This window comes from Vidua macroura, chromosome 1 (assembly GCF_024509145.1).
Source record: "Vidua macroura isolate BioBank_ID:100142 chromosome 1, ASM2450914v1, whole genome shotgun sequence".
Classification (NCBI taxonomy): Eukaryota; Metazoa; Chordata; class Aves; order Passeriformes; family Viduidae; genus Vidua; species Vidua macroura.
The window spans coordinates 66,948,025-66,974,842 of NC_071571.1; the positions used below are offsets into that span (position 1 = coordinate 66,948,025).

Consider the following 26,818-nt stretch of genomic DNA (forward strand, 5'->3'; position numbering starts at 1 on the left):
ACAGTGCAGGCAGCTCATCTCGATTCTCAGGTCTGCTTCACATCAAGCACCTCAATAGCCCAAGGTTGCACCATCATGTTGAGTCAGATTGTGGGGAATAAAAGCAAGGAATATAGGCATTTATGTGGGAATTACTGGAAGGCTCACCTTGGAACTTAGGAGTGGGAACCACACAGCACAAGGCATCCTTTTACATTCACCAGTGTGAGCTCTGGATCACAAAAAGAAGCAACAGGGCAGTTCAAGCCTTATCACACTCCTACAGCCAGAACCTCAGGTTCCTGCTCAAATAGTGAAAGCCTCAAATTTAGGACCTGGCTCATCCAGGCAATAGAATAGTGATAGGATCAGATTATTCAGGCTAGTATGTTAAAGCCTGTTTTAGTTAATGACACTGCTGGGGCCATCAGAGTATATCACCACACTAGTGGGACCAGAACCTGCTGAAAACTCTGTTGCCAAGATGCAAAACTAGTTTTACCAGACTAAAGCACAGCTGCTCACAGAGGTTATGGCTTCATCTTCCAAAAGTCATGGCTGCTTCAGCTGAGTGTTCTGAGAGCCTAGAATCAAACAGCAGCTGTAAGGACACTGAAGAGTAGCAGGAGGATGCAGTGTAGCCAGGTCACTAGGGGCAGCCCTCAAAAAAACAAGCACAAGTCAGTGGATGTAAAACCAACATTTCAGCCCTTCACATTAGGAATAGGGGGGGTAGACCAGTAGCTCTGAACCTTTGGAAATGGCAGGGTTGAAGAGTTCCTTTCTTTTAAACCACCCCAGGAAGAAAGCACCAAGTGCAACTTCATGTGGATGAAAAAACATCAGCTCATGCCAGCCCTAGTCAGGACTACTTAAGATAAAGAAATAAGCATAAAATGGTAACACAATGGCAACAGCAGCTTCTTGCTGTTCTCTGTGCTGCTACTACCCTGTGTGACTTTCTCAAGTAGGAACAACATCAGCCCTATTTCAGTTATGAAACAAACCCTGTCAGGGTTTGGGCTTTTGTTATGAAGGCACATTTTGTGCAGGGGAGGATTCCCTCAGCTCTAACCCATACAGCAATCTGAGGCTGGTTCTCTAAGTTAAGGAGATAGAAACCCAAAGCCTGGAAATCTGCCACGTTCCCACAAATTCATTAAGGTGCATTAGCACTAATGCTGTTTTTGCAAGAACACACTCTCTTGTGAAGAGCAACTATATTCTGGGGAACTCTGTCACACTCTGCCACAGCAGAGGATAGCATGGGTTATCTGCTTCTTACTTTCCAGAGACCTCTGATGCTATTTCATCTAATCCTAGCATTGTTCACTGTATTCTGAACTCTCCCTGGAGCCAAAAGTCACTGGCGACAAAAAAAAATTCTCCTGCTTCACTTCCCATTTTCTGTTCAGTTCTCTGAATTTCTTGCCCTCTGCAGTCTCCAGCTTGCTGTCAGGCATCTGGACAACGGATCCCTCTCTCTTTCAGCTCTGCAATCCAGAACTGAGTGGCAATGGTGTCAAACCAGCAGCTCCCACACTTACATGCACACAGGAGAGGCTATACCTAACATGTCCTATGCAAGGCACACAGAACTCTAGAGTACCTTTCCAGACACTCACAGTGCATCAATTTGAAGGAAAGAGTGAGATTGTTATCCTATGCAAACAACTTTTTACTTTGAGTCATTTGTTCAGCGCTTTTACACTTGATAAAGGTGTTAGCAGAACAGTCAAAGTAAGCCAATATAGCCATCAATTTAGTGGCTACATCCTTATCTTTAGTTGATTTTTTAAATTTCTTTGATACATAAGGGACCCAATCTTGCAATTTTTCAGAAAAACTTGTTATCAATGCAGGGGTCACAACTGGACCACTCAGCACTATATATTCTTTTTAGGCAAAGAAAAAAAAGTCTCAACATAATGCTTTTTCCGCCTCTCTTTTCATTTAGAATAGACTAACATCCTTCACAGAATCATCTTCTCTATGCTGCATACAAAGTGCTCAAATGCCATGAGCAATGAGGTTTGCTAGTCAGAAGGAACAATGAACACATTTTCTTCTGCCTTCTTCACTGAATGTTCATGCTGCAGGGAAGAACAAAAAAAAAAAAAGGTTAGAGAAAACATTGCAAAAATTTATACAAACATTAAAACTCTACAAGATAAGAAATTGCAAAGATCCTGGAAGCACATTTAGACTCAGCTCTTAATTCTCAAGCACCTACCCCGGAACAAGTACTTCAGGATGAGCAGCTCCCATGACACAAGTGCTCCTTTCTCAGCCCTGCTGCTCTTTGAGTGTCCTTATTCAGGAGCACCTGTGTCCCTCAGCAACTCAACGCTCATAATGGAAACTCTTCCCTTTGGAAAGGCTCAGGATTCCAACTTTAACTGCTAAAATATACAAGCCCCTGCTTTTCAGCATCTCTTCTAAAATCCCAGGCTCAGTCCACTGTGGTTGACCTCAGGCATAGTTGTCCCTTCAACACAAGGAGCTTTCTCAGCCTTGTGAAGTGCAGGCACATGGCATCCCACACATGGCAGTAATCCATCAATCTTACTGCAGAAATGCTAAACTCCCAAAGCGATCAGATCTGCACATAGACCTGGAACAGCAGCAGTAGCAAAAATACACATCCATGTGATGGGGTGAACAGATGGAAACTAAGCATTGTATCAAAGTTAGCAAAGTATTTGTCTTAATTTACAAGTGAAAACAAGGGCATAAAATAGTGATTAGACTCTGGAGAGCTTAAGAACTTCAACAGAATGTTTAACCAGGATGTAAGTTAAATAAAAAAAGATTGTTTTTTAAAAATCAACCTTGAATACATCAAGCCTAGAAGTTAGCAGGGCTAAAGAGTAGACGAGAGAAAGCATGCAAGGTGTTGTTTGACTGCAGAGCCCTTAGCCACAGGTTGTCATGGATGTGTAACTCCAAGGGCAAATGCATTGAGGGTCACAAACTACACAGAAACTGCCCAAGAACATGAACTCAGGAGAAACATCACTACCTGATGGCCCTTGTCTTTATATTCTCTCCCGGGCAAGTACTGTTCAACCTCTTCACCTTGTCAAACACTTCTTTCTCAACACTTTCCATGCATCAGAGCCAGAGCTCTCACAAAGAACAAGCCCCACAAATCAGCCAACCAAAGGCTTCCCCTCTCAGGACTTCAGTTTCACTTTCTCTACTTCTGACACCAGTCAGTCAGGCCAGAGCTCAGTTCCCCATCCATAGGGAGCTGCTTTTGTATCACACATACCGTTGTATTCTGGACAGTGTCGGCAAAACTCTTTGCTGTTTCGCCCAGGGCTGAGTCAACAGATTCAATTCTGAAAGAAAAATTATCTTAGCTGTTTTTTTATTAAGCACTTACTGGTGAAGTTTGAACAGATATATTTACCACCAAAAATAAACCTGAGAATGGCAGGTTTTTACTCAGCATTTATACCAACAGTGTCTTTTATACAGAAAATTATCACCTCCTTCCACCTTCTCTGACCCCTAGACAGAGTCATGTTGAGAGGGTGCATTGCACGTTGTTCCAGATCCTGCTACAGCTCTCCTGAGCAAGGCTCCTCTCCTGCACACTTCCCATACAGAGTTCCCTCATTACACTCTAATTCCAATTGAAAACCCTCACAAGGTTGCAAAAGCTCAATCAGTGGACACCAAGTGAAGATGCCATACTAGGTTTAGAATCCTTTCCCATCTATCAGCAAGGGTACCACCAGCCTAAACAGTGCTCTTTATGACTTGTGAGCACGCAGGACAGCTGGCAGAGACGTACCTTTCCTTTTGCTGGCTGCAGAATGTATTCAGTTTGAGCAGCTGCGCATTCCAGAAATCCTAAAAAGACCCCAAAGAAGCCCCCTGTTACCTGGGAAGGGGCACCTTTTCGGGCTGGCACACAAGAAGCTGTACACACCAGTGCATCCTTCTCCATGGCTGCCAGAATTTGAGTTTCCTTCTCAAGGTTGGCAAGCTCTTCAACAACAATCTTCTGGAAGGTCTCAAATTTATTCAGCCTAGTGATGGAGAGCAGAAACAATTTTGTCACTTCAATGTGCAGTTGTACAAGGTGGACAACAACTCCTTCAGCACCAAATCTACCTTGAGGCAGAAGAAAATTTCACTGCTGAACTACATGGGGCAGATTTGTTCTCAGATACGTCACAGAGCATATGAATAGCTGCACCAAAGTCACACTGCAGATAAATATGGCTCAACAGCCTGTCCCAAACAGCAGTCAGAGGACTGGGACAGAGCATACAAATGAATTCCCAGCACAATACTTGCACTGCATGCTCTCCCAGGCTCCAGGGAGTTCAGCAGAGACTTCCTGTCCTAAAGACCTCTTTAAGGTCCCTTCCAATCCAAACCATTCTATGATTCTATCTTGATACAAACAGCCTCTATGAATTTTCCTGCCTTAGGTTTGATATGTACAGGATGCCAGCAATTCCTAAACCTTAAGAAGGGTTGTGGTTGCAACATCCTTATTGACTTGGGTTTGCCACCATCCCCAGCTGCATTGAGGTAGGAAAACTTTGGCACAGTTCTGCATCCGCTATCCTGTCATCCTAATTAGATCGAAGTTACTTACTTACTTGGCAACCAAACATTGAAGCATCTCACTGCCATCTACTCTTATCTTCCACTACAAAACATATGTTTTTTTTTCTTTTGGAACTCAAACTTCTCCATGTACCTTAATGACAGCAAATTCTGCTCATGGAGGTCCCATCAATACCAGGGATTTTTGACTTTAAAGGTTATTATTTCATACCCCATTTGATCTAAATCCTAAAAAGTGAATGTGCAATAGATACAGAGGCCTGATACATCCTATATTGTACTTGTAAGTGTAAGTATCTCACTTATACCAAATTCATAAATATTAGAATTTATTTTTTTCTCTAGCTCCTATCTAAGAAATTCAGGATCTGAGAGATTCCTTTTCTTCTTGTCCACTTCATTAAGCAAGTCAGAGCCTGGCTTCTTTCTTAAAAGATTTCAAAATAGAAATCTACTAAGTTGATGACAACCAGAAGTCAGTCCAAGCACTGCTCCATCAACTGTTTTTAACTCAAGCTTGCTTTACATGAATTAACCCATCCTCTCCTCCTACAGGAAAATTAGGACCGATCCCAGGAGTTATACTTCTGAAACTCTTCTTGCATAAAAGAAAAAAAAGACACACACAAGTTATTTTGCCGTACAAACCATAAGTGCAATATCCAGCTCTCAGGTTGGCTTTCACTATCAACCAAAAGTGACACAAAATTGAAACTGTTTTCAGCCAGCACCAGACCACTTACCTGCACTTATGTATCTCGTTCAGCAGGGCAGACAAGTTCTTCTCTGAAGATCTCAGGGCATCCTGTGTGTTGATCTCAATCCTTTTGTACCGGGACTAGCCATGGGATGTACAGTTAGGGATAGGCAATGGCCCAAGTCAAAACCTAGAAGTCTAGCTTGCAAAACCTTTCCCTGGAAATCTGCAGGAACTTGCAATTCATGTTAGCAGAAACCATTTTAAATAAAATTTAATCTGCAGTAAGATGACACACATCAGCACTACAGATATGATCTGATTTAATTCAGTCACAGTAGTTACACCAAAAAGCCTCGACGTAACCCATGTGACTTCAGGGCAGTGTTGTGTTAGGAAAAACTTAAATAAAATTTCCTTTATGCCTTCCCTGTAACACTTCTCAGAATATATAAGTTCTGTAGCATACTTCTAAGAGCTCCAGACTAACAGACACTGCTGCAAAAGCAATGTCTTTCTCTTGAACACAAACTAAAGATGGGATATTTGCACCAACTCTCCCTGAGATAAACATAACATGATTAATTGCCAAATGTGTGGAAAGAGCTCACATTACCCAGAACAATTTCTTCAGTTGGCCAATAAAGCTTTCAAAGGCAAAAATCACTCCCGAATCACTCAAATCTTCATGGAGCACCTTAGAAAAAAACACATCATCTAGGGTATCGTCCATTTCCTGACCTAGGAGGAAGCACATACCCAGTTAGCATCATGTTGGAAGACATTCTGGAATATAAACCTTCCTGCTACTGAAGGGATTGTCATTCATGTGAGCAACAACTTCAGTTAGAGAGCTGGAATTTGGGACTTGTTCTAGAGCTCACAAGCAGAAGGGAAATGAGCTCAAAAATCCCCAGAGAAATACTTGTTAGAGAGCAGCAGGGAAGGATAGGCACAGTAGAGCAACACAAAGAGCTATTTACAGATACTGAGACAAATGCACAGAATAAAGGCAGAAAATAGGCCACCACTGCTTCTGTTTTCCACTTGTACATTGCAGGGAAAGCCTGAACCTCTTGTGCTCAGAGTTAGCAGTATTTTGCAGTTACTTCATCCATTATCTGCATGCTTTTTTTTTTCCAGCCCCTATGTTTGCTGTTTTTTTAATAACTCTGGAAAATCATACTCAGAGTAGAACTTGTGGATGTCATGGAGCAGCTGACCAAGTGGAACCCAAATTTCCTTATTCACACCTCTACATACAGTAGAGTATCTCTAGAGTACTCTACAGTATCCACTGCCATTGGCAGTGCTGCAATACCTCCTGCTAATTTTCACTTTTGGATTTTGGAAAAGTCGACCTCTCTACAAATACATCTCTTTAAGCTTCCATGTGACTATGATTTCTGCCACAAGAAAAGAAAAGCTGAAAGCATTTAAGCACTTCACCTTAATTACCAACCAGATTTTACCTTTCTGGATCTCCACTTCATCTTCTACTGAATCAGAAATTTTCTTTGGTGTAGGGTTAATCTCAGGGGGCAAGTGATTTTTCTCCAAACTAGAAAATTTAGGCTTTTTTATGATAGTGCCACTCAGTATATCTAGAAAGAGAATAGAAGATGTTTCAAAGGAAATCTGTCCTTTTGCATGAGGTACATGACAGTGCCTGCTCAAGGAGAAACCACCACTGGAATTACCAATGCTTCAGAAAAGGAGGCAGCCTCATTTTATGGTCTGGCACCACACAGAAAAGGATAAGTCTTCACCTGAAAGCATCTGCCCTTGCAAAAGCAGGGAACTAGCCTGCCTAGTGTTGTACAGGTATTTGGAAAGCTTCCATGACTCCATCTTAAAGATGGAGAAATTTCCTTTCTTGGCCTGCTACTCTGGCCATCAAAAACTCTGGTGGCCAGCTTCTTCCCATTCCCTTTTCCAACCCAAGTTCTCAAACTGATTATGAAGAAAATTTTTGAAAAGAATATTGAATCAATCTAAACAATCCAAATCAAAGCTGCAGTCTCTACTTTAGGGAAAATTTGCTAAAAACCAAACTAGACCCCCATTCTTTTGTCTCACTGTGCACTTTTTTGGAACTCAGCAAGTTGCCTGTTTGAAAATTATCTTTCTGGAGTCTCCATAGGGCAGAATGGAAGGTGGTGGGGCCCAGAACAGGGCATACAGTCAGACCAAAAGAAGCATCCTGGTGTAGATTTAGAGTTCACAGAGAGTTCAAATGCAGTCAGAGACCACACCTGAAATTCCTGAGCATAACCCTCCTTGTGCCTTTGCATGGCAACAACTCCTCTCCAATTGTGAGGCTGTACAGCAAACAGTGATAGAAATGAACTCCTCAGCATCTATCTTCCCCCAAAATTAAATGGATGTGTTATTGTAGTGAAGGTGTATTCAGAAAACGCTGGCAGGTAAAAGATATATTGGGAACACAAACAGAGCCAGCTCATGAGAAAAGGGATGCTTTTGCCCAAGACCATAACTTCAGTGACTCACTCCATAGTCACAACAGTAACTCAGACTCTTAGAACTACATCAGCATTCAGAATTATTAGGATGAAAACAACCTCATTGCTGCTTGACTTGCTTAGAGTTCAGTTGTTTCCAGCCACAAAGAGATTGTGCTGTACTTTTGAGTTAGTTTATGAAAGCTCAGTTTCATTTTAAAAAAAGATCCTGACGTGCCACTTACCTATTAAAAAAGCTACAGCAGTAATAAGCATTATCCAAGTCCCCATTTAACAAATGCTTATAGCAATGGTTTACATCCATGTTCTTAGGTATAAAGAAAATCAACAACTTGAAGGGATGCTTGTTTTGTTTAAACTGAAGTTGCAGTTTACTTTCAAAACATTAAAAATTATCATTTGTGTGTCTCTTGGGTCATTAGCTTGTAAATCTACACTACAAGTCCCCCTATAATCAAGGACAGGTTTTAAGAGTTAGCAATGAATTCAGGAATATATGTAAAATCATCTTACCACCGTGTGTCATGATTTACAAAACACAGAAACAGAATTCAGAAAAAAAAAGTAATCTCAAAAAAGTCACTGTTAATTTGTATTTGAAAGAAAATAACAGCTTTGGCACCACCTTTTTCTGGTTTTAGCCAACTCTTCCGTGTTATCAAGAGTAACAAACCTGAGTCCTTCCGCTTGCTATTTTCTTCCTCTCTTGATAATTTGCCCGCTGTACCAAGAAACTTCTAAGGAGAAAAAGGAAACAAAATAAGAAAGTACCCACCCTGCAGACAAGCTGCCAGAGGCTTGTCTTGTAACGGGAAACAAAGGGACACGAATCACCGGTTTCAGGCAGAGGTAGCCTGACAGCAGACTGGGAGGAGGCTAAGCACTGCATTCTGTACCTGTGTGGCTTTCTCCACGTCACTGGAAGGGCTCCTGGCAGACATACCAAGTAGCAGTGGACTCCCTCCAAGATCATCTGAGAGCGTTTCATCTGTGCGAGAGGTGAATAAAAGACACAGACAATAGAGTTTGAATCCTTTATCTCAATTTAATGACACAGAAAATAAAACTCAAGCCCTCGATCCTCTCCTTTATCTTGTCACACAGGGAAGAGGTGGTGGCTCAGACTCAGCCCAAAGGCTGTTTTCTTGGTGGTTGTCAGTTAAGTTCATTCTTTCACCTCTCAATAGCACCAGCTTATCTTCTCCTTGTGCAAGAGACTATCTACAGGACAGGGTCTACCCCTCACAGCCATCACAATGAAATATCACGAGGCAAATATTTATAGAAAAAATGTGAAGGAAAAGTGGCAAATTCAAAAAGAAAAACCCACCACCAAAAAAGCTCATCCAAAAAGTACAGACCCACACATATCAAAACTCTTCTAATGCACTGAAGAAGATCAAAATAAAAATACCAGCAAGATTCACTGTGGGTAAATCATCTCTCTTGGAGCTAGATGTGCTTTCTTTCCTTAGCATCTCCTTTTGAGCTCTTTGCCTTGATTCTGCCTCCTAAAACAGAACGAAGTCTAAGCCTTATTTAAACATTACTACAGAAGTAGGGGTTGGGGTGTTGTTTTGGAGGGAGTGTTTTGGATGATTGATTTGTTTTTTTAAATACACTAAGACTAGATCTATACGTAAAATATGCCTAACATACTGATGGCTCTATCTAGCACCATAGAAGACCTGTGCTCTGAAGTTCAGTGCATGCAAAAGTTCTCCCTTTAGGCATTGGAGATATACATCTGATGTTGTTTCTTATAAGCAGAATACAGGCATTGTAGTTAAGAAAGAAAAACATTCCAGGGGAATATAAAAGCTTTTGGTGTGACTACTAGTTCTGGAGATTTTTTTTCCCAGATTTTCTGTGTTTCAAATAGGTATATACAAATATATATGCACACACATGTATATATTTGATATGCAGCATTTAACAATTTCTATGAGGTTTACCATGTTTTCTTAAGATCTCCTCCATTAGACCAATAGAGTCGCAACAGCACTTAGCAGACAAATCTCTCTATCAGAACATTTGAGAATTAAAATAATACCAATTTATTTAATTCTCTCTTATTGGTACACATTTTACATCCACAATGTTTTTTAAATCTGAGGCACTAAAGCATCACACCTTCTTACCTTCTTTGACTCATAGTCACTGCCACTACTTGCAGAAGACACTGGAAGCACTGCAAGAAGAAAAGCTTCCCTGGTTACTGGCAATGTAAGGAGTGCACTTTACCCTGTTAACCAAATTAGTCACAATGCAAAGCTTTTCAGTTTTGGTTTTCTAGCCATTCACAAGATAAAACTTTACAATTCTTCCATTAAATTTCAAATAAACACCTTTCTCTAACAAAGACAGGTGCAATGATTCAAACATACACAACTCATTGCATGCAGAGCAGCCAAAAAAGTAAAAAAAAGACAGGCTCAGCATCTTGTCTGACAGTTCCAGGCAAGACAGTGGGTTGACGCTGGAGTGAGAAAACTGCCCTGGAAACCAGTATAAAGAATAATTTGAAGCTCAACTTTCTTTTGCTTTTTAATTCATACAGAATCCAACAGCTACCTGAGCAAGCATCATTTCTCCATGAGTGGGAGAGAAACATTCCACCTCACTTAGGACAATTTGATTTCCATTTGGTGGTCACAGCAGCGCACAGCCCTGGAGCATGGCTGCAGGGGAGGTCTGCTGCTGGTCAGGCCCGAGCAGAGAATACTATCAGAGATAATCACATCTGACACTCAGAGGATGACTGGCTTATTACTGCATAAATAGGGAAGGAGAATGCCCTGGTCTGCAAATTGTGAGGATTTTCAGGGTTTACTTGCCAAGTCAGCGATGTTTCTGGGGAGGTAAGGAGGGGAAATTTGCAGGAAGGATGTGTGGTAGCTTCAGAAAGATCTTCCTCCTAATGCAGTCAAGAGCACCAACACAGCCATCAGCTCAAGACCCATGGGCTCTTCAGCACCATCACAGAGAGGGCTGCACCCACACAGTTTGTTTAGGTGACAAATGTCCACCTGGACATTTGAACCCCGATTTGGGAAGGAGACAGGAGCCCAGTTCGAGCACAGGGGTATGCAATGCATCTCCTCCATAGGGCACCCCTTGCTGCTGGCCTCAAGCCTGCTCTCTCCCACTTGGGAAAGCCAGGATTTGACCAAACTCTCCTTTTTCAAACCATTATCAGCATTTACTTTTTTACAGCTCAGTTCATCAGGCATAGCTAAGTGTCAGTAGGGGAACTAAGCTTACCTTTTAATTTACTTCTCACCCTGGGTCTTTTTCGGGTATAGTCAACAGATTTTGGCATTGGCTGTATCTGAGAGTCAAGGATCCAGCTTTTCTCACTCTGACCAGGGCTTGTATTTTCATTATTGCTTTCAGAGAAAAGGTGTTTCCTGTAACTGGACTAAAGATGCAATTAAATCCTGTTCACTCAGAAGCCCCTCAGCCATTCCATTTCAGCTGCTACCAAGTTATCCCATTTCGTCCTCCCCACATTACAGCATGTAAAGCTGTGGAATCTGCCAAAACAGCCACAGCCAGCTGTTGAAACAGCTGTATAAAAACATCAAGAGGCAGATGCATGCCTTTTGCCAGCATAGGGTTTCTACAGTATCCTCCTTCCTTGTCTCTCCCTCTCTGCCTAAAATAGTGGCACATTGCAGGGAACAGGTAACACAGACAATTCACTAGCTGGTCTGGCAGTGATGGTGCATCCTGATCACTGCTTTCAAAATGACAGAGTATTTAGAGGCCACCAGAATCACATTCTTCCACCTCTGCCCTGGGTAGGCCTTAAGCTTCAGTTTCTTTATGGGTGCAACAAATTGGTACATGTAGAAATGCACAGCATTCAAATAGGCAACTATCAAAGGCTCTAGGGATGCAAAAGCATAGACAACCCACCTGCCTTCTCTCAAGACTGTTTAATTCCTTGGTCCTGCTTCTTGTTTCGTAAGTCCTGCCAAGTAACACGAAGACCCAAAATTAGAGTAGCAAACAGAGCAATAACACACCACAGCATGGTGGAATGGGCACAGACAAATAGAGGTGGCAGGGGGGCCCTTAAGAGTTCAGCAGAAGAACCAAACTGTTAAAGAACATACAGCAGCCAATTTTTTCTTTGCCTGGATTTTGAAAGTAGTAATTCAGGGATATCTAGAAATCAGCACTTTTTAAAATAAAAATTAATCTGCATACATTAAGGTGGCAAGTCCTTGGAAGCTTGCTGTGAATGGAAGGCAGCCAAAGCAAGGCAGGGAGTTTAAGCATTTTTCAAAAATTAAATCAGTCATTTTTGCATATGGTCAGGAAAGGATGATTTTGAGGAGTTAAAATATTATTGTCAAAATTGACAGGAGTCACTATTTTCTCAAGTAACCTTTAGGTACTAATTTAAATAATGATATCAATAACATCCACAGATAATATGCTAGCTAAGCAAGGAACTACTGTATTAGAAAAATCACACAGCCTTTTGGATCCTAACTTAAAAGATCTTAACCAAAGTTATGAGCTCTTATTCACATAGCAAAAGGTTCATAAACACTGAAAGTATAATTGTACCTCTGACTTTGTGAAGAAATTTTCTGGGCAAGAATCTTTCCTTTGGCTTCAGCAACCTGAAAGCAGAGAGTTGTCTTAGAGCCCAGTAAATACTCTATATATTCAAAATAGATCAGAATTCAGAAGGGAAATGGATTATCATTCCTGCTCAGAAATTTCACTTTTCAATGGAATGGGATTTGTTGAATGAAACAGTGTCATAAATTATAATAGACAAACAGCTGAACCTTAAACAGAGTTCCTTTCTCTTTTCCTTGGTTTATGAATAATGATCATTTTAAGCACCAGCATCACAAGACATGTCATTTGAATCAATAGCAGCACTGGCAGCAGCACTGTAAGCAAGGTGCAGGGCCCCTGGACAGCTCTGGGACAGGGGCAGGGTGCCATGGGGCAGGGATGTATGCTGACACCCAGTGGCAGCAGCAAGGATCAGGACATGTCCAGTTTATAATAAAAGAGAAATTTGGGGTGTTTCATTCAGCACCCATTGCTTCACAGTTAGCAGGCGCCAGTGACAGGCCCCACATCAGGGAAGAGGCTGAAAGCCAAAAGGTTTGTCCAGCCCAGCCACCTTGATGGAAGCTGTCAGGAGCAAGTTCACAACTTCCTGGGGAATCCCACACTGGGCAAAGTTTCAAAGCAGTCAAAATGATTAATTTTTATTCCCCTCTTTTATTTTTTTTTTTTTTGAGAGTCTGCAAATGTAAGCCAAGCAGAATTTCCAACAAAAGTTTTGTGAAGACTGAGCTTTAACCAGGGATTCCCAGTTTGCCAAGTACAGCTTGAAGGGGATTTCAGTCTCTTCTACTTATCCTAGGAGGACAAAGTGGATGCTCAGCAATCTGCTTTTGATATTCAGTAAAGCACAGAGGCTGGCCTTCAGTCAGAGACATCCCACGGCCTCACTGAAGCAACAGCTCAAATGTCTGTTGGTGTTATCATGCATTACCTACCACAAAATTCACTTAGTGATGAGCATTCTTGCCACTAAAAAAATCTATTTCCACCACACAAAGAAAACAAAAAATCTTAGGTTCCCAGTTGTCTGTCTTACTATAACAGCATGTCCATCCTTACAGCATTTCTGCTGTAGTTTATGTCCCCTACTTCAAGCTACTACTGCATTAGATGCTGAGTTCCTGTCTCAAATTTACCTTTTCGTGACTTGAGGAGTCTGAGTTTTCAAAATCATAGGGGTCCTTCCTGCAAGTCAACATAAATATGGCAGTCATGTACAATAGTGAAGAATCACCCTATAGAATTCCATTAAGAATAGGGAGGTGATAACATGTTTTTTTTTCCTGAGCCCCCTCTCCTCAGATACCTTATATGCCTAAAAATACTGTTTTCTAAGCTTCTAAAAAATACTTGCTCCTTTTCTACTTAGTCTTTTTGCTGTCTTGATTTTTGCTTTTTTAAATAGTAACTTTTTAAGAAATATTCAAAATATAGAAATTAACCTATCCCTTTTTATGTAGAAAATATTTTGTTCTCACATTGCCCATAGTAGTATATGGTAGGAAGCAGTAATGAGTGGAAATATAACATCATAAGAATTTTAAAAATTCCTTTTAATTACCTTTTGAAAGTTCTAGTATTTGATATTTGTTCTCTAGTCTCTTCTCTGTGTACACCTAGATCTTGTTTTCATGTCCTCCAACATTTAAACTTAACTGTAGTTTTGTAGCTCTCTCCAAATTGTAACTATTTCTAAAAAATACTACAACAACTGCCCAATATACAGTACATCTTCTTTTTACTAGTAAAAGAATGAGAAGACTAAAGAGCTGAGATCCTCGCCAAAGCTTCCCGAAGGAAGGAAACGCTCATTTCCAGACGAAACGCTAGAGGGAGCAGAACGACCAAGCTAAGTTCCTCACCTCCAACTTCTACACTGCTGCTCCTGTTTTAAAACCGGTATTTGCTGCATCAACTTGTCTTAAAATGCACAAAACAAAAAACTTCATTAATCCCTGCATCAGCTTTTCCTATTCTTACCTACAGTCAGTCAAAAAAAATCATCTAAGCACTTGGGGGTTTTGGGAGGTTTTTTGAGCTAAGAAACAGTGGGCTGAAGCAGGACTCCCATGGAAGTCCCAGAACAGGAGCAGAGATCCTCACACAGTTCATTTGCCCTCCTGCCCAGCAGCAGGTATTAACTTGAACACAACACTTGGCAGAGTGTAGGAGGAGGGCTCAACAAGGCAGACTTTCAGTGCCACAGGCTGCATACAGCCCCCAAACCTTCAAGTGTTTCTTCCTGCAGTGCCCTCAGCTTTAAGTGCAAACAGATAGATGTAGGGGTGCAAGGGAAGGGGAGAAACTGAGAAAGAGGCCGTCCTGAAGCCCTAGGACCCATGATGCCAAGGAACTGGGACAATATTGAAGAAAACTTAAATATTTGTGAAAGAAGGTGGAGCTCAGAACTCAGCTCACTGGAGGATTATGATTGGGCAAGGAAAAAGCCAACATGCCATGACATAATATCACAGAGGTAGAGGGCATCTTTGGCATGCTAGGGTTAGCCTCTGAGATCTTTATCACTTTGGGCACCCAAAGGGTCCTACAGAGACAAGTTATGACCCTTCATTGCCTCATACTTGTTTTTCTGCCCATTCTAGATACAGTCATGCCACCCTCCATGGGGACACCCTTCCTCCCTGAGTGCTATAAAAGGTCTAAAATGACTTGGTACACCAGTTCCTGCATGGGCACAGAGCTTGTGTGTCATACCTGCCTTCAGCCCTCTTCTTGGCCAAATTCGTTTTCCTGTTTCTCTTTTTGCTGGTAACATCCTTTGGAAAAGGAGAGAGTTGCAGGATCTAAAACAATAATACCTAAAGTCACGTTCTGATTCTAGAGCCTGGTAAAAGCAGAGAAAAAGTGTGCCAGGAAACTTCCCTCCTTCGTCTACAACAATTTTCCAGGTGCAACTGTTGCCTGTGGTACTTTCCTACCACAAAGTATGGGATTCATAGAGCTGAAACTGGGGGGTCAAGAGGGTGAGAGAGAGAAAGTAGCTCAAAATCTTTGAATTCACTGTAGAGTGGACAAGTGCTACAAAACAACTGAACTGCAGTAAAAAATATTTAAAAATAAAATCTGAAACTAGCACTTGGAAACATAAACCCAAGAACAAGTCTAAAATGTTTCTTAGATAAGTATCTAAGCTCAAAAATATTGCTTTGGGAATTTAACTTTTCTCATATAGTGCATTGACTTATTTGTTTTAATACATGGACACACCAATAGAATTTTCCAAGTGCAACTACAGGTGACTCTCGGTTACTTGGTAATTTACCCAAGCTGCAAATTCTTACATGGGAGAGTCATTAGAGCCCAGATGCAAACCTGAATGAACACATAGGTAGAGGGCCAAGGCTTGCTTCCATTCAGGAAGCAAATATTCCCCCTTCAGGAAGGTATGCAAGTCTTGTGACACACAAGTATGTCCCACACGCCACTGCACTCCTGGACACAGGCACAGCACATTGCTTTGGAGCTGTGTATGTGCTGAATAAACTCCAGTGAGCTTGAATCACTTGGCTGGTCCCCTCTAGGATGAGGTCAGCAGCTGTTGCCTTTGCAGCTCACTCCTGGTGCAAAGTGGCACAGCACATCAGGTGTGACACTCTGTGGGCTCAGGACACTGCTCAAAGGCACAAGTGGGTCAACCCATCCCAGCTTTCTTCTCCAACTCCACCAGAAAATCTCTTCCCTACCCTGCATCTCTTCACTCAGGGGGACCCCCAAGGCACACATACCTTTGCTATCTGCTCATCCATAGGTTCTTCCTCTAGGGGCTTCTCACTGGGGACAAGAGGACACGTGAGGGAGCTGCTCATCTAAAGACCAAAACCTTTGTGAAGTATTAAGTGGGGGGGAAAAAACCCAAGCTTGGAACAATTAGCACCAAAACAATGACTTAATGTAGAGGGAAGAAAGGTAATCAATAGCTCTACAGAAGTCCAGCTCCTTAACTACAAGAAATCCTTTCCTGCAAAGCTCTGGGAAAAAAGGGTGAATTCAAATTCACATAATCTATCACAAAGTCATGGTATCCATTATGAACAATCTCACATTTTGCAAGCTCAGGTTTCACAGCTGAAGTTTAACTGTCTGTAAATCAGCTGTGGGCTCACCTTGCATTTGGACTAAATCCATGATAAGAAAAAAGCCACACTAAAGCAGCTAGTAACCAACTTTTCAGCAACTCCAAAGTACTGTAACTCCAGGCAAACAGCCTTGATGCCTAGGTGGCAAAACAGACTCTTCAATTTAATAATTGATTGAAAAACCTCAAAATTACGTATATTAAAACCCCAGAAGGAAGAAAAAGCCCAAACAAACACACAGAAGAAAACCACAAAAACTCACTTTGCAACTTTCTGTCTGCAAGACACTCACCTAGGCGTAGCTTTCATCCCTGACAGTGGAGTTTCGGAGTTTTTTTCTGAAGAAAGCAAGAAAACTATAGTTTTACCCTATGAAACTTTATCTATTTTTGCTGCAAGACCCACAAAAGCAGAGCCTTCAACATGACAACTGGGTCAGACTTAAGGTACTGAAGGGAGCCATGCCTGACCTTGGTTAGCATCTTGCTGGTCAGTCTGCTGGCTCACTGTAACCATGGCAACACCAAAGTTGACCATTTTCTGCTTGAAGACATAAAACCATGAACAAAACATGCATATGATCAATAAAAAAGTGGGAGTTTCTACAAACAGGTTTTTTAGAGGCAGCCTGTGGCAAGAGCTGAATGGCAGATTCATCATTGCCTACATGTAAAAACCTTTTAAGCTGCGTGTGATACTATGGGTTTCTCACTAAAAGCATCCCACTGTCCTCTTACAAGAAGTTTTTCTTTTTTTTTCTTTTTTTAAAGCGATTTTGCCAAAATTGCAGCTCTGGAGATAAGTATTTGAGCTGAAGAGATACAAACCAGTTTTCTTTGAAAGAAGGTTTTAGTTGCACCTGTAAAAAAAGCAGACTGGAGGAAGTGAAAAGGGGCACAAGGACTGTTCCATCATGCACCAAACACTTACTGCTACAGTCCCTGTTAACTGATGTCTGTGCTGAGAGGTTAAGTTGTCTTTTTGAGTCTCCACGTTTTCAGAGTTTGAAGGATCTTTCCTCCTCTGTGTGTTAGAGGGCACAGGTGTTTCTGCAGAACAGCCACAGGGGTGAGAATGTCATCACAGTAATTGAACATACTCTGTCCATTCCCACATATGCATGCGTAAACTGCAGCAGTGCAACCTTCTAGGCATGTCCCAAGCTCACATTTAACAGAACAAACCCAAGTATCTTCAAAGTACCCAGTGAAGAATTGCAATGCTAAAAAACAACATATAGGCTCATCAATACAGGATGAAGATACGCAAGTTTATCATCTTACTACTTATATTTCTACATTGACTCTTAAGCTCTGGAAGACATGGAGCAAGCCTTTGTGTCTGACGAAAGCAGGGGGATCTTCCACCACCTATGTTTTCCTCCACTGAATCTCTATGAGGCACTGCAAAATTTGTTTCAATGCAGATTAACTAACTTCTGCCCTTTGTATTCCTTGATTGCTTCAAGTAGCAGGGCCCACCTTGAACCTCCATGTGCTCCATAGTGGGCACTGATAAAGGAACTCCTAGCTCATCTGCATCCCAGAAGCTGGAGGAATTCCATTCTAGCTTATTTTAGGCTGTAACTGGAGGAAATGGGAAGGACTACTGAAGAAGTTACTGCCCCAGACATTTAGGGCTGGAAGTGGCTCTTTCAAGAATTCACCTGGAGAGATCTGAAATGCACAAGAACTTAGAGGAAAGTAAAAATTTCTTTTTAATGTTGTCACAGAAAGAATGCTAGCTATCCTAAGAGCTCTTCAAATTTAATTTGTTTTCAAGACAGTAGGTGATAGCATTAGGAAGAGCTGTGATTTCACAGCCTTAGAAGATGTGGAAATATTTGTCAAGTAAATTACACCAAAAAAGGATCCACACAAAAAGTAATCACACTGAGGCCTGAAATACAGCCAGTTTTGGAGCAAAGACAAATCCCAGCCTTCAAAGTTAAAAGATCACCATACAGGAAAAAAAAAACAAAAAAAAAACCAAACCAAAACCTTCCAAAAAATTTTATACCAAAGTTGAGCTGAGAAAGTGTTTCCTGTTTAAGACCAATTTTGATCACACACACCTCCTGCTTTTTTTGCTATAAGCAACTTTTCCTTAAGGCTGTGACCTGCAGTTTGTAGGGACTTACAGAAGAATTTCAGAGCATAAGAAGGAAAGGAGTTACTCTCTCCCTTTCTTGACAAGTGCAGGACTTAGACCTTCCTTTGGGTCAGACACAGAAATGACACATCTGTACTTCAGGCTCCAAGTTACCTCAACAACTACTGCATTTAGAACATAATAAAATTCTGCCAGATGATCCTGGAAGAAGATGCCTTGCAGGAGATGTTCACTGGCAGCAGCACAGGAAGCACCACTATTTGATAATGGAAAACTTAATGTGCCCAGTTTGAAGAAACACAAAGCACTGGCTGTAGGGTGGTGAGAATATGGAAATAAATGCTATTCCAGGTGCAGCTAAGAGCCTGTCCTACCTTAAGGCAGACAGCTACTTTTGTAGCTGGGGCACACACAGAGACAGCCCTGCAGTAGAAGGTATTTACAGCATCAGGTCACCTCCTGCAGAGGAGCTGGGCTGCTGCTCACCTTTACCCACAAATAAGTACCCACAAAAGGTGAGCACTTCTGCTCCCCCAGGTGTTCTTTCACAACAGCTCCAGGCACCTCCAAGGTATCATCCACTGCACTTGGGGACAGGAGACTGGAGCACATCATTCACTAGTACATCACTTTGTTCAGAAAAGAACAGAAGTTTTTCCCTCCCTGCAGGAAGCTTTAGTAGAGGTTGCCCCACCATATGCACCCCACTGCACAGAGAAGAGCTTGTTAAGTGCCAAGGTGCAAGTACTGGCCCATCGGAGAACCTGTGCTTTCAGAAGCCCAAAGGCACCCCCATGGCATGGCCAAACCAGAAACCAGGCAAGCCAGAGGGGAGGACAGGAGGCTGCATCCCACCAACCTGCAGATGGAGGAACAGTTCTGCACTTCAGAGGTGAGCCAGCAGCTGAAGTGTGCCTTGGCAGGCCACCTGCCAGCACACAGATCCTGTCTCCATGAGCATTCCCCTGCCACCCCAGCAGCACAAGGCCATGGTGCCCAGCCCGCACTCCCTGGGCCAGAAGAACTCAGCATCTGCCACGAGCAGAATTACCAAGCTCACGAGGCAGAAACAGTAGAAGACTGAGCTTGGGCATTGCTTGGTTTTTTTGTTGTGGTTTTCTTTTTCCTTTTTTTTTTTTTTTTTAGGGGAGGTTACCTGTAAGCTGTGGACTACAAGTAAAAATGATAATTTGAAAACAGATATTTAAATTTAATGAAAAAACACAATTGAAAAAAAAAAAAATCACCTGCTTCATTCTGCATGGTTTCCTTCCCAGAATGGACAATCTCATCTTCAGACTCAACTATCTGTTAGTATGAATTAATCTTATGTGAAAGTGGTCTTAAAAAGAGTAGTCTTTATCTAGTAAAGTCGGCTACTTCATAGAAAACTAACAGTTGCTAATTGCCAGCAACAAATCAGTGGATACTAATTGAGTTATCATTTGGAAAGGTCTTAACTCCTTTAAGGGCAAAAGACAGCCACTATATTATGGTTATTTACTGTCATGTAAGCTTTTCTGCAAACACCACAGACTGTGGATGAATTACAAATCATCAAAAAATTACTATATTAGCATTTGGGGAAAAAATAAAAAAAAAATCTTACACAATTTATGGTCTTTTACATTAGCTAATAAAAATCTTGAGATTTTAAAAGCACTCTATTCTTTGTCTTTAACTCCTATCTACAAAGTCAGTCTAAGATTTGTATTTTTCAGCACAACTCCAGGTTTTTGTGTAACAATTTGCTCATCCTGTGCAATATAACACTTGGAGCCATATGTGAGAGCATGTTTATACTTAAAGTTATGCCACAGGTTTTATTTTCTATTTCAGAAATTCAGGAAAAGTTATAACACAAGGAATTAATTAACAAATAATTTTAACCTTTCAGCTTTTAAACCATAAATTTGAGTACCTTGAAATTTCTTTCCTAAAGCACCTAATTTCTCTTCCAGGCCAAAGCTTAGAACATCTATGTAGAGTGTCATAAATCCACAGTGGGAAGACAAATATATAGTAAAGAGAGACAAAGAAAATAAAGAAACTACAAAACACAAATCCCACAAACCTGCATGGCTTTGTCCAGTGTAAAATATAGTTAAGAAAAAAATCCCACATATTAGAGCTTACCATCAGTTTTTCATCTCCCAGGACTTTTCTAAGTGCACTTAATATTTCAAACTCAGCACTGAAAACCAGTTTGACTTTTACTGCTTCTACTTTGTTAAGAGCAGCGGGTATCTTCATAAAAATTTTAACAATCTTTTGTCTATCTTTCTCTGTGTAAAAAAACGAAACCAAAACAAACAATCAATTACATTTGTTTTAGATCAAGACCTTCTTATGTTAACCCAAAAATGTCTGAGTAATTGTTTGGGATTTTTAAAGTGTGTTTTACATCTTGCCCATGCATTTCCAGTTACTCTGCTCATTTCTTTCCCGTTGAGTCTTGGTTATTCTGTTCCCCAGGGCACCTAAAAACTGACACCTCAAGCTGTCCTGCTTGTGGGGGGGGGGGTGGTATTGTGCAGAATGGGCCCACACACAGTCCAACAAGCAGAGCTAGTGCAGGATGACCAAAGGACAAGGCAGAGAGGGAGGAGAATAGGCAGGAACACCTTGGTGATGGTGAGATTTTAGGTTTACTCTGTGTGCTTCATGGACCCCCAGCCAAATAGGATAATCTTGTTGGGAAAATCTTACCCTTCACACTGTAACTGCTGATATTTTCTTTTGACAGCCTCACAGAGTCCCAAAGAACTCCCTTTGAAAACCAAAGCCATCATGTCAGAAGGGCTGAGGGAATGCCACTGGCTTAGGCTAACCCAAGGCCACCTGGGCTTTGCTGTTACCTCATCACAATCCACATAGAAAGTCACACTCTGGCTGCCAGTGTTGAAGTCAATCCAAAACTCCTCCAGTTTCTCATCCGATGGCTTCTTCACCTGGTGAAGAGGAGTGGCACCGTTGTTCCCCAAAAAGGCCCACAACTGCTATATCAGTCACAAGTTCCTTTCATGAGAGAAAACTGGAAAGTGCTACCCTACGTAAAGATCCATACACCTTGCAGAAAACAAGAGTTCAGATCACACTGTGGGGTGCCAGCCCTCTGCTCACCCAACCACACCCACCACAGACATGGATCTACTTCAGCCACAGGAGCGGAAACGCGCAAATGCTCGCATGATTGTGCCAGGAAAGAAGCTGTGGAAGCTCCGTTTCTGAGCGCTTGAAATAACCAGAAGCAGTGGAACTAGCTTCCATGGGTTTGATTCAATATGACTGTCAGGAATGGTGCCACAGTTCATTTAATTGAAGACCAGTGAAGCAAACTGCAGGATCTGCAACTCTTCTCCAGGGGCATCAGGCTAATCTTGTTTTCTGGCAGTCTGGAAACAGCTCTGCCAGAGGACTCAGTGTTGTCCTGTCCTCCTGTTTCTTTTTAGAACTCTCCTCTGTCATCACCATGAAGAGAAGCATTGCCTCTATCACTTGTCTGATACAACAGCAAAGTCAGCAGCAGTAATTTGGGAGCTATGTGACAAACAAGCCAACTTCCTAGCTAGAAAAAAGGTTATACTCTACACTCCAAGAAACTGAACTCTTGAAAAAGAGGCAGGGGGAAAACACCTCAAACATTTACCACAGAAAGCAACATTTCAACAGCCATAACACTGTATGGAAGGTGTCAGAGCTTTAAGGGCTATTACCTCATTCATGTCAGCAAAAGCAGATATGCAAGGAAATGAATAGACTCTGGAAGAAAAGCAGACTTCACATGATACATTCAACATTAGAGTCTGACTTCAATTACTTTATTTTTAATAAGATTAGTAACCAATCTTATTGTTCAAAGAAGAATTTAAAATTTTCTAAAAGTAAATGAAACTTGGATAAGCTAGAGACTACAGTATTTTAGAAGTGGTTCATTATCTTCATTAATCTTACTTTTAAAAGAATCACCATAAAAATGTATAAAATTTACTTCTTAAAAACAACTTTATTCTTCACATGTGATGTAAAATATCTTTTTTAATATAAGCCAACACATTTTACAATTCTGTTTATTTCCCTCTGCAGTAATGATGCCACCAATTTATTCTGTTGGTTCTCAGCTTACCTTCTTTTACCTCCAAGCCTTTCATTTAGTAGATTAAGAAATTTTCTGCAGTCCTTCAAGACAAATGACACATTATTAAAAAAAAAAAAAAATCAGGCTACATTTCCTTTGCAAATAGTTATTCTATTGTGTAGAATAACTATTTGCTGTGTAACATCTACTGTCCAGTTAAAAGCTTTAAACTAGTCAGTGGAATGCCAAAGACCACTGGGAAGAAACCCTCAATTTACTACAAAAGGTTAGACCCAACTTAAGACCAGTAAGAACTCAAATATAAACCCTGCAAAATAACTTATTTATGCATTATTTATATTTTTTTTACTTTTTTATCAGTAAAATAACTTAAAAGTAGGTGCTATTTTAATAATATGTAATTTAATATTTACCATATTAATTAAAAAAAAAAAAAAAGGTAAAACATGCCATCCACAAATAACTATGTGTATTTATAAAATCAGTTTTGTAGGAACTTCTTGCAAGGACACCCTGGCTTAACTCAACCAAATCTAGCCCCTATACAGACTTGTCAAGTATGTTGTTTTCAAAATAAGGACCCTTACCGTCTCAAATTCTCGATCCTTGATCTCTTTGAAAGCTTCAGCAAGATAGTTATCTTCAAACCAGTGGTGAACAAGGTCATCCCTCCATTTTTTCATCATTAACCTACAAAGTGCTTCTGAAAGGGCAACCTGAAGGTCATAATCTGCCGGGTAATCATAAGCACAGGATAAATATCGTCCCTCCGGCATAACCGAGGGTTATAGCATTGCTACTCCTGCCATTTTATACTACACAGGCACATCCATCCTCTAGCCTTGGTTTTGCCTAGGAGAACAGGGGAGGGTAACAGCCAAGTGTTGGCTCAGGCATCCTCAGCTCCCCCAGCACAGCGAGACCGAGGTACAGAGCACTGCAAACCACGGCACACGCGAGTGCACTGGGAGATGTGCTTGGGGCTCAGGAAAGGGATGGGAGCAAACTCATCACTAACCCACTAGGATTAGGCCACATTCCATATACCACAGCAATACTCTAGAAAGTGCTATTATTAGGAGAAAACAAAAAAGATTTCACTCAAGAGGCCATTAACTTTGTTAATTAAATTTTGTCCACATCATGGCAAAGCAATTCAAATTTAATTTTTTTAAGACTAACAGCCAGCATATTCTCTAAACACATACATAAAGCTGACCTAATTACTTTTCTACATAAATCAGTTTAGCCTGCCTGATTAGTCGATATGCATTGTTAATACCAACCAAAAAGAGCTAATGCATTGCTGCATTTAACTTTTTTATTTATATTTTGTTAAAGCACATTTGACTTGCCTCCTTAAAAAAAAAAAAAAAAAAAATCAACCCTTGATGAGGAACTATAATTTAAATTATAATTCATCTATAATAAATAAGTAGATGAGGTCAACTGGAGAACTTCTTACCACCAACCTCCAGTATAGTTTTTGCAAGGTCTTTCCTGAAACAACATAATGCCAGAAGTTAAAATGGAAATAACTAACTCCTTATCCAGAGAAGAGAGTATTTAGGTACAGAAACAGGAGGGGAAAATCACTTACGTAAGTGAGCATATCTCCTCAGAGAGAGGGAACTTCTTTCTCTCCTCCCTTGGGAGACTGTCAAGTATAGAGTTGAGGGTCCTCAAGGCCTTTCCCCCCCAACAAGAGAAGGGGTAGAAAATGAAGGGAAATAAATCAATAACATAATTTCACATCTTTTTATCTAACTACAGAAACTTTCACACAAATATATCCAATTTTCTCCTCCTAGTAAGAATCTTACCTCCAGATGCAGAGCACAGCAAAGATTTGCTTCTGTCACTAGGCGCCCTAGTTCAGGCAAAAATAAATTCACTAGCTCTTTCTTCCCTAGAAAAATAATTTGAAAGGTACAGCTAGAAATGGGTGGTGTTCATATAAAAATAGTTGAAGCAACAAGAGTTTGTTTTGTTGAAGGAATAAAAACATCCCAGCTGTAAATTCATTTTAAGACAAAGCTTCCAACCATCTAATCCTAGATAGAAAGGGGAACTGGTATCTTCCATCTAAAAAAAAAAAATGCTCCAGATACACTAACTTCTGACCTGGGTAATTATTTAAAGAGGCATAGAATAGAAAGGGGAAGCTAATTACTAGCCACTAGAGAAAACCTGAATATACAGGTTTTGTCAAAGTCAAGAGAGCAAACCAATAAGGTATTAACCAGAAGATGCTTGTGCCACTCTGCTCCCACTAGAATAAGGTACAAGGACAAATAAGCACACATTAACTGACCCACAGCGCAATGCTTCATTTTTACATGGATTGTGAGCCTGGATGTCTGGTCACATAGATATTTTTTGAAAGCACCTGATTCTCCCCCAACCCTAATGTAAAACCTGCTGCAGCTACAAAACAAAATTTTGCTGCTGAAATGAATGAGACAGACATCTCTCTGCTGAGTCCAAAAGGCTAAAGGAGTTACCATGTTATGCTATGGAGATGGTTGCCTTCAGCAAGGGAATGACATCTGATGCCAGAGCAAACAGATGCACAAGAACAGACTATCTAAACTGAACCCCTTTCAGAAGCCACTTACTCTGATCAAGTGAAATGCTTGATGCTGACCATTTAAACAAGATAACAGAGATAGATTTTTCAGCATGTACATAGCAAGAACACAAAGAAAGAGAAAGGTTTTGTGCTTCAACATAAATGTTAATGAAAATTAACTGAAGAGAAATCAGCTGGAGAATTTAAAAAAAATATATTGCAGAGAGGAAGAAGTAGAAAGCTGAAGAGAAAAGAGAAAGGAGACAGAGTTCAAGCAGAATGAAGAAATGTGCTCCCAAGATTAATATTCATGATATTGAGGAATGGAAGGAAAAAAAATACTGACCTTCATTACTGCATTTGCAAATCACCTGACAGAAAGAGTAAAAGAAGCCTTCACTAGCACAACACCATCCAAGAACTGCAGTACACAAAGTGCCAAGCTGTTTATGTACGCCTGCCTCACCCCCACAACTTTCAAATGCTAAATTACATAAAACAGTATGTACCCACATCAGAATAACATAAAACTCTAGTGTACCCACATCAGAAAAAGCCACCTGATCCAGGTATGTCACATATGGTCACCCTGATCATACAATATGCAGGGAGGGTAAAGGTAGCCAAGCACCCACTCCTGCCAGAGATTTCAGGGTGTTGAAGTCCCTTGAGGAAAATTATAAACAACTCCATAACACAAAACACTTTCTCCTCCACAGTGAAAGCATGTGGAAGAAACGTAGCAGGAAGACATAATTCAAAATAAATTCAATTTTTGGGAAAATAAATGGGTATTTTATAATTTCAAAGTGGTTAGTACAGAAAGAAGGAAGCTTGATTTTGCTCAACTATCTTTTAGCTGAACTCGTGAAAAGAGCCATAGGTATTGATATGAATTCTGATGCACAAAGTGACACAGTTCCAGTAAGCCACAGGCAACAAGACTGGGAGCAACAGCTTGGGGGGAAAAAAGCTAAAAAGCATTCTTCCTATTACAAATGTTACATCACTAGGCCTCTAACACCCTTAAAGTCATGAATATTTAAAGTTGGAACCTAAATGAGAGTTGTAAGTAAGTTTGATCATTGTTTAGAATTAAATAATCTGTTTCAAACAGAGTAGGACCAAATTGCCAGGAGCACCTTAGCAAACATGAAGTGCAGTTCAGTGATACTAACTTGTGGGTTTTAAAGAGAGCTTCAGCTCACAAGCTTTTATTTAAAAAATGCATCAGTATTTCTTGCAAATTTTTCTAAAAAAACCAAATACTTCAAGCTATAAAATGAGAAAATGCTTCTCCCAAGTGTGTCAAATCTCAGCCAGACCCCAGCCTGGAGCACACTTCTAGACAGTGCCCACCCACACCACCTAGGCTGCATCCCAGGCTCAGCCTGAGGGCACCATGTCCATGCAATTATTTTCTAACAGGAAATTCTTTGTGAACAATAGCCATCTTATCCAAAAAAAGTCAACCCTTCTGTCCCCTTAAATGCACAAACATACCAATGCAGAATCAAAGAAGTCTTCAAGCAGTAACATCAAAAATTTATTCTCATTTGGGTCGATGACGGTCACAAACACTCTTGC

General features: G+C 40.8%; 1 protein-coding gene across 1 annotated transcript; it reads right to left on the bottom strand.

Moving 5' to 3' along the window:
- Positions 1 to 2,015: 2,015 nt before the first annotated feature.
- On the bottom strand, positions 2,016 to 26,770 carry SYCP2L (synaptonemal complex protein 2 like). Its single transcript, XM_053992205.1, has 32 exons — positions 26,735 to 26,770; positions 25,578 to 25,602; positions 24,483 to 24,568; positions 24,260 to 24,348; positions 24,125 to 24,159; positions 23,247 to 23,389; positions 22,687 to 22,739; positions 22,277 to 22,322; positions 21,419 to 21,511; positions 21,270 to 21,330; positions 20,697 to 20,845; positions 19,808 to 19,868; positions 17,379 to 17,497; positions 16,919 to 16,988; positions 16,741 to 16,786; positions 16,098 to 16,143; positions 15,067 to 15,128; positions 13,488 to 13,536; positions 12,331 to 12,386; positions 11,671 to 11,725; positions 11,014 to 11,170; positions 9,891 to 9,940; positions 9,164 to 9,260; positions 8,646 to 8,737; positions 8,423 to 8,486; positions 6,739 to 6,870; positions 5,883 to 6,007; positions 5,313 to 5,407; positions 3,920 to 4,019; positions 3,782 to 3,840; positions 3,254 to 3,323; positions 2,016 to 2,072 (listed from the first exon to the last, which is right to left on the bottom strand). Exons 1-32 carry the CDS (start codon positions 26,768 to 26,770, stop codon positions 2,016 to 2,018), a joined length of 2,478 nt encoding a protein of 825 aa, XP_053848180.1.
- Between the last annotated feature and the right edge of the window lie 48 nt (positions 26,771 to 26,818).